Source organism: Limulus polyphemus, unplaced genomic scaffold (assembly GCF_000517525.1).
Source record: "Limulus polyphemus unplaced genomic scaffold, Limulus_polyphemus-2.1.2 Scaffold452, whole genome shotgun sequence".
NCBI classification, from domain to species: domain Eukaryota; kingdom Metazoa; phylum Arthropoda; class Merostomata; order Xiphosura; family Limulidae; genus Limulus; species Limulus polyphemus.
In genome coordinates this window covers 104,641-113,473 of record NW_013666062.1, presented here as the reverse complement: position 1 = coordinate 113,473, position 8,833 = coordinate 104,641, and the positions used below count along the sequence as shown (strand labels likewise).

Sequence of the window (8,833 nt, the reverse complement as noted above, 5' to 3'; positions counted from 1 at the left end):
TATATATATATATAAGCATAAATGTTTCTTTTTACTCCAAAAGTAAGTTAATATTTCTACATTTATTCAGAGTTAATCACACTTTCTATGAAAGAAGTTCCAGGTCTGGTACTTCCATAGTTGATCGTGCTCAGTCTGGTGGCCATAATTACACACAATTACACAACACTGCAATTTCCATTGTAACAAGCTTCTGATAAAGGCGGCGGGATAAATTTTAGACCACACAGACTGATGAACTTTCCAAGCCCATGTTTAAGCAGACCAAAGAGAAGAAAGTCCATTAGAACTCCAATGGGGGTTGGGGTGAGTGACAGAAATGTAGTCATATAAGTTTGTTGTTATACAGTTGTTGTTGTTGCCTAATAACACAATTAATCCACATTCTGGTGCCACATTCCTGAAGTGCCAAAAAGCAATCACAATATCCTAGAGTCAAATACTCAAAGAAACTTTATATTTGCAATATTATAGTCTGTGAACCACCGGGGGATCATAGAACACATTACTAATAGAGCCACGTGATCCTCCGGTGGGTCACATGGCAGCCAAAGCATTAAGCCGTGCTTCTCATGACGTTGATTTCGAGGATTGGCTCGACCAAGCTTGTGAACTTTTCGCTTGTGAGCTTTATGCAACTTCAAATTCTGATCATGTAAAAAGTACCAGGAGATAAGACCAACTCCATCGAATGGGCTTTTGATGTCAGAGGGGATTCTTTTTCGTGACAATAGCCTTTATACAAGAAATCAGAGTGTTGCCCCTGATTGGCTTTACTCGTTCTATTGTGCAAGCTTTTATGCTTCCATGGAGAAATTTAGAGACTCTCTTCTTCGAAATGTTATATCTCTCTACATCGTTTAAAAATCTCGCTGTACTAAGGATCTTTCTCGAAAATCCTGTGGTGTATACCTCCAGTCATAATTCTACCGTGGCAGCATATAGCTACGAAACATGTCCGCCACGGCTCAGATCTGCGGTGACACGACACCCTAGTGTAATTAACCCTCTGTATGCGTGCGTGCGTGCGTTTGTTTGGAATTAAGCACAAAGCTACACGATGGGCTATCTGTGCTCTGCTAATAACAGGTATCGAAACTCGATTTCTAGCGTTGTAAGTCCGCAGACATGCCGCTGTGCCACTGGAGGGTACGTGTGTGTATAAACACATTGATAGAGTATTTTTTCTGGTGTAGTCAAGTTGTACAAAGCTTATGTAACAATACGTACTTTTGTTTCCTCCATTCCTTGAGTGCTACAAAACCACTTACTTTGCCTACAATGTTTCAGTTATTTCGTTATCAAGTTTTATTAGGCTTATACTGGTATAGAATAACAAATAAATACCTCAGACTGATACTTCAGCTTTTAATGTACCTGTTTTGTTCAGGAAATAGCACTTAAAGCACAGCAATTTTTTTTATTATTACTATACAAGAATGCTAACATTTACAAAAGTGATATAGTAGTATAATCCAAGATAAAAACAGTTAGTAATTCAATTACATTTCAACGCCATCTATTATCGTCAAAATTATCTGTACAACTAAAATCAGAGTGCCCGGCATGGCCAGGTGGTTAGGGCACTCGACTCGCAGTCCGAGGGTCGCGGGTTCAAATCCCCGTCACACCAAACATGCTCGCCCTTTCAGCCGTGGGGGCATTATAATGTGACGGTCAATCCCACTATTCGTTGGTAAAAGAGTAGCCCAAGAGTTGGCGGTGAGTGGGGATGACTAGCTGCCTTCCCTCTAGTCTTACACTGCTAAATTAGGAACGGCTAGCGCAGATAGCCCTCGTGTAGCTTTGCGCGAAATTCAAAAAACAAACAAACTAAAATCAGTGCTATTTAAAAATAAAATATAAAATCTGGATAACGAATTAAACAAGTAGAAATTTAAGGCTATTGTAAAATGTGTTAATATTCGAAAGACACATACATGTTTTTTTATTATACACGACTTTTGCATAATAAGATATACGGTTTTTCTCATTCAAGTTTATTACAATCAATGTTAAAGTAATATAAAATTTTCTATAATTTGTATTATACACGCACGTTTTTGATAAAATGGTTTACGACCTCTATATTGTATTCTCTATGATGTTGTTAAATTTTTACACAGTGACAGTTTGAAAAACAATTACCTATATACGAGATAAAAATGAAAAATAACTGCCTCACAAAAAACAAAGACAAATAAAATAGTTCAAAGCCATGGTGTATACTAAAAAGTACTGGGTTACTTCTTGGAATGTTAAGCGCATGACTATTAACGTTACAGCGGAGCGATTTCATTAATTATCCGCTGAGCAAATACGACACAAATCAGTTCAAGTATAACTAGCGAACTGTGAACGTGGAAATACAGAGAAAAACAAAGGCCTACATTCATGGAGTAAGAATTAAGAATAATCTTTGCCAATTTTGTAGGTTTAAATCCTTCCGCAGGACCAATCACTTCTCTCTCGATTTCTTTCACTTGGAAAGCTATAAAACTATCGAATTACCACACCATGATCACGTGATGTTCCAGGAGGGTTGAGAGTGGATCAAACATGTATGTGTTTAACACGTAAATAAATGTAAGCGTAAATGGTCCATTTGACAACGAAGTTCTGCTTGTGGCGAGTGAAATGTACGAAGACGTCTCCGGTTCCATGGAGCTAGTTTTCCGCTCTGAAGAAATACCAGCTGTTTGAACAATCAGTACTAGTTGTTCTTGGTAGATCAACCGTTATGTAACAGACACGGTATTTCAACAGATTTTAATAATTTATTCCTCACGAATATTTAAAGAATGCGATAAGTCGTGAAGAGGACACAGTATACACCGAATTGTACACCTCGTACTAATTATATTCTTGCAACTGAAATGGACTTCGGAAATGTACAGTGGAGTGGATTTTGTGGTCAGTTTTAAATTGGTGATTGGGTAATTCCAATTTAATAAAATATGACCTTTTGTATTGCACCGTACAGTACATAAAACATTGTTTGTACTGCATCGTACAGTACGTAAAACATTTTTTGGTATCATTCCCCAGTGTTCATAAGATATTTGTTTATTTTGTTGCACGAGTTACACAAAGAGTGGGCGTTTGGCAGAAGCGTCGCTAGGTGCTTAAAAGATTCGGGCCCATAGGCGCAGGAATTTTGCGTTTCAGCATGATATTGATCATGGATTTCTATTCTGATCTTTCAGAACACCAACTGGGGATCCATTCACTGTCAAATAGAATCGGGGCACGAGCTCCATGTGCCAGCGCCTAGCGAAACCTCTGGTGTTTGGCATTATTCCACATTACTTAAGGGAGGTCTGGTGTTTGGTACTGTTCTTTGTAATACATATGAAAACAGTGTTTAGTATTGGTCTTTCCGATACCACACACAAAAAAACTGGCACTGTTTCCTATTATACATAAGAAAATATGGAGTTTTGCGCTATTTCTTATGGCATATAAAACGAAAAAAATAGTGTTTTGTACTGTTCTTTGTAATACATTTGAAAACACGTTGTTTGCTATTGTTCTCGGTTATGAACAAGAAAATATGGTGTTTAGTGCTATTTCTTATGCATATAAAACAAAAAAAAATAGTGTTTTGTACTGTTCTTTGTAATACATTTGAAAACACGTTGTTTGCTACTGTTCTCGGTTATGAACAAGAAAATATGGTGTTTAGTGCTATTTCTTATGGCATATAAAACAAAAAAATAGTGTTTTGTACTGTTCTTTGTAATACATTTGAAAACACGTTGTTTGGTACTGTTCTCGATTATGAACAAGAAAATATGGTGTTTAGTGCTATTTCTTATGGCATATAAAACAAAAAATAGTGTTTTATATAGTGTAGAAGAGAATACATTTCCTTGTACAATACTTAAAAACAACAACATAGTATTTGATACTAATCTCTGTAGGTCATAAAAAGTTAGTGTGTGGTTCTGTTCCCCATAATATATACATGAAAATATATGGTGCTTGGCACTCTTCTCTGTATTACATGCGAAAACATGATGTTTAAAAAATGTTCTTTACAATGAGTAATCAAACATATACATTTTAGTTTTTTCTTAAGATTCAACTTTATTTATTACTTCCTCCTGCCCGCTCCACGTGTGTTGTAAAATGACAGAGGGGTTAGGTGTGTTAGACACACCCCTTAGTATGTTTACTATATTCTTTTTCTTTTCGTTACATTTAACTTGGTTATATTTTAATGTTGTCTCTGTATTCTAGCTATTTATTGGACGATTCTGTTATTAATTTGTGTTCTCATTTTCTTTTTATCTTTAAACGTTAGTTTGTCTTTTGGACTATCTGTACTGTCCTGCTACCTAACCCCATATTCATTGTAAGAACACGAGTGCAAGCAAGGGAGAATGTGTTACGGTATATTAACCATACATCTGCCAAATCCAGTGCTAACGAGGGTTTTCGCACAATACCAGAGATCTTCAGGCCGGCTAGGTTACGAAAGACAAAGCATTGGTCTAGTCGCTAAATATATCATCGACTTTCCTGAACAACAACTGTTATGGTGCGAACCAGAACCAGACTAAGCAATTGAATTTCAAGAATTACATATTTTACTTAAGTCATTTACAAATTAGACTTTTAGGGTAAGAATTGATAACACAAAATTATTTATTTTATGTATAGCTTTTTTTTTATAACCGAGTATTTATCTAGATAATAATTTATCTCAGATATTAAAATAAAGTTACACTGTCGGAGCTTTTATTGGCCACAAGACATTGACAGAGAGTGTTGTGAAAAGTTTGCGTAATACTGATGTCAACAATAGTACTTAAAGTAAACTACAAGCGTATGTGTACCGTGAATAAACTATACTTGTTATTTTAATTAAAAGTATTGGTTAGAATGTTTAATTCTTCTATTTTTATTTTCCGTATTTTTATCTTGACATATGCGGGTTTTAGTACTAACTTAAATCTTCTCAGCTGGCCGAATCTCGAAAATTATTATTGGGATTATGGCCGAAAATATCATTAACAGCGAGGGCACTTAACTGGAGAAAAGATACATTTTAATCCTTATAAACAATAACGTAAGAGCAGCATATTTAATTAGCTATATTCATGACCGGATTAATGTTTAGTTATGATCCATGAATGTAGCTAAATTTCTTTTGATTAGAATTAATTAATTAATCTTAATTGCTTTGGGTATTCTTCTCGATAATACACATAGAAGTATGGTAATTGGTATTGTTCTCAGTAATAAAAAAGGAACTGTTTTTGGTATTGTTTCCTGTAATGGATAAAAAATATTACTGATATTTTTTTCTATAGTACCTAAAACATAGTATTTCATACTGTTGTAGTACACGATAAAACAGTGTTTGGTAATGATCTCTTTTAATGTGGGTGAAAACATTTTTGGTATTATTCTCTAAAGTACGTAAGAAGTCATGATGTTTGTTAATGTTCTCTTTTGTACACCAGGAAAACATTTTTGTATTGTTCTCAAAATAAAGCATGGTTTAGCAGTATTTCTTATAACATATGAGGAAAATATAGTTTGTTGCTGTTTTATACAACAGGCAAAAAATATTGTATTTTTCTCTAAAAATATACAATAAAACGTAGTTTTTGGAGAGATCCCTGAAACATTTAATGACTGTACTAGAAGTTTAGTATACAATTAATGATAGAAACTATAGAACTGCAGTAGAAATATCGAGCTGAATAACTATAAAGACAAAAGGGCGTATTTCTAAAGTTAAGTAATAAAAAGCAAGTAATCCTTCGAGTGGTAATGACATCGACTAAATTTACGATAACAATTAGTCCACAAATTGACACTATTATGACTGAAAATCAAATAAAACCAGTAACTCATTGTTTTTACCAGGTCTGTCAAGGAGTTGAACCGCTGTGGCTGGAAAGTAACCTGTTTGAGATGTGTGGTTCTTTTGATAAATAATCCCTTTCCAACGTCCATCCGAACACTGCTGTAAGACCTGGTAAAGAAAGAAAACACTTTTATTCGCTGCTTTCTCTCAAAACATATACGAATAGTGGTATGAGATCTTGTAGATAGAGAGATTAAATACTGGTCACTAATCCGGTATTTACATAAATACCGATGTAAGACTTAATAAGTAAATGAGGGAAAGTCCTCATTGACTGGCTACCATTTTACCGTCTATTAAAATGCTACTGTCAGGCCTAGAGAAAGGAAAAAAAACATTGTAATGAATACGCTGTAAGACCTAATAATGCAAAAACAAATACTTTTATTAGAGTACTCTTCCAACGTTCATCGAAATGCTGCTCGAAGTCAGAGGAGAGAAAAAATAAACTGATTTATTGACATTGATGAGAAATTCAAAGATAAAAAAAAAGGAAACAGACAAAAAAGGAAATCGTTTTATTTATTCTACCAAACAGAGCGATAGATCTAACTCGTAAATAAAACCAAATAGTCACTTTCTTATTAAATGTTATAGTATCTAAGGCAGAAACTGAAACTGGCTGACTGAAGTGCTAGCTAACTTAGTAATCAACCGACAACACCGTAATAAACTAACTATCTAACTAGCTCAGTAATCAACCAACAACACCGTAACAAACTATCTAACTAGCTCAGTAATCAACCGACAACACCGTAACAAACTATCTAACAAGCTCAGTAATCAACCGACAACACCGTAATAAACTAACTATCTAACTAGCTCAGGCCCCCTAGTAGCACAGCGGTATGTCTGAGGACTTACGACGCTAAAAATTGGGTTTCGATACCCGTGGTGGGCAGAGCACAGATAGCCCATTGTGTAGCTTTGTGCTTAGTTCCAAACAAACAAACAAGCTCAGTAATCAACCGACAACACCGTAACAGACTAATTATCTAACTCACTAATCAATCACAACTCTCGTATTTTTATATTTCCCCAAGTATCTAGAATATTCAAGACGTCACGTGCACGTCACATTAAATCAAGACACTCTGGAAATTTCTAGGCGTTATACAACATACCAAAACTCTATCTAGCAAACAATGCAAACGTTTAAATTGAAACACTATTACGTACTTCACGATACTATCTATTAGATCTAATACAACCGGTAGTTTACAAATAAACCAACATGAACAAAGTTACATCTCTGGGGGGTTCCAGTTCCTTATCTCTTGTCGACTACTCATTTCTAATGGATAGGTTTTATAAAAGTCAAGTCAACCTATATACTTAACTATAATAGTTAAGTGTTTAGTCAATTTTACTTACTTATGAAAAGATGAATTTTCTTTCTTAACCAGAAAAAGTTTAACTGCTACTTTTTTGCTTTTTACATACGAATAAATGGTAGAATAGGTAATGACTTTAAAAAAGTCTATTTATGCTGAAACTGTAGAAGTACAAAATCTGATACATTAAATTACAAACGATTAGAACAACTAAGGATGGAGTTGGGATGTCCGAAATAAGCGTTTAAAAATCAACATCAAAAACTGTCTAACAATAGATATCTTGCCTACGTAGGAAGATTCTGTTTTTTGAGAAAAAAAAATAAAAGAATCAAAGCTGTTTGAAAGACCTTATGGAAGTGTGAAAAATAAAAATTTCTATTATTTCTTCTTTTACGGCTTTCTTTCCACTGGAAACTTCTTCCACTCTACCCTTTGTTGGCTCTATCAAGCACCAGTTCTTCTGATGATGCCAATGTGCGTGTGCTATCACAGAGCCAGTCAGGCGGACCATCAGTTACATCAGTCAGCATCAGCGAAGTGCCTTACGGATCACAGGAATTATCTTATTGTTGAAACTTTTCTATTAAAGTTTTCTTATCTGATTTGTTCTAAACACAGAAATGCAATTATCAGTTCTATGAAAAAAATAAAGATGGAAGAAAAGAATAGCTTTTGATATATTTAATATTCAACAACCAAACTATCTGTAGGAGTTGGATAGTTATTTTTAAATGAAGAATAAAATGTAACACCCGTCAAGGAGGAAAAACGTAATCTTTATACTCAGTAGAACAACAAACTGTTAATTTAGCAAAATTCTTAATTTAAATAAGAGTACAACGAATTAAAGAAAGTGTACCGTGGTTCCTTATTCGAAGTCCTTTTTTTTGTAATCTTTTCATGGTTGAAAACCAGGTCATATTTGAATACAGAGTTTTGCATAGCATGAATATAAAGAAATTTAATTAAAACAAGCCATAGAAACCGGAAATCATATTGTAATATGGCACCAGTTTCTTTTTATTGTTCTAAATGTAACTCAACATGATTAAACACTACAGATTGTACTACCACGTATAAAATATTTATGCCAAAATATAAAAATCCCCAAAAAGAACACTGCTGATATTTCCACATCAATATATTGTCTCAGTCTACTATTTCAAATAGTACACGTATACAGTTAAGAAATTTCAAATTTTCTCTGTTAATTAAAAGGGAAAAATCACGAAGGGCCAATCTTTCTCCAACTTGAAATTATCTAGGTCTATTTGAATCAGATCAAGAGAAAGGTATGTCGAAGGAAATTAGAATAGTTTTCAAATGTCTAAAAATTTTAGTCCTTAGAAAATTTATTAAAACCTATATGATGGCTGGAGCATGAGTGCTCTTGTGTATACACACAGCACTTTGAGTTGTACTTAATACAACACGAACGTTTGTTTGTTTGAATTTCGCGCAAAGCTACAGCTTGGTGTAACTGACCGTATATTTAATTCTGCAAGGTAGTAGTACGTATTCCAGGACATTGCATAATAAACACTTAAAAAAAGTGAAGAAACTGCAGCTGATAATTTCACGCTTTACTTCGTAGTTGTTTTACTGTGTCATCTCC

General features: G+C 34.3%; 1 protein-coding gene across 1 annotated transcript in view; it reads right to left on the bottom strand.

Moving 5' to 3' along the window:
• LOC106458368 (caskin-2-like) overlaps positions 1-8,833 on the bottom strand; it is a 149,781-nt gene that overhangs the window by 60,748 nt on the left and 80,200 nt on the right. The window contains exon 8 of the mRNA XM_022384557.1: positions 5,878-5,989. Coding sequence (XP_022240265.1) covers positions 5,878-5,989 — 112 coding nt within the window. The remainder of the gene's footprint in view (positions 1-5,877; positions 5,990-8,833) is intronic.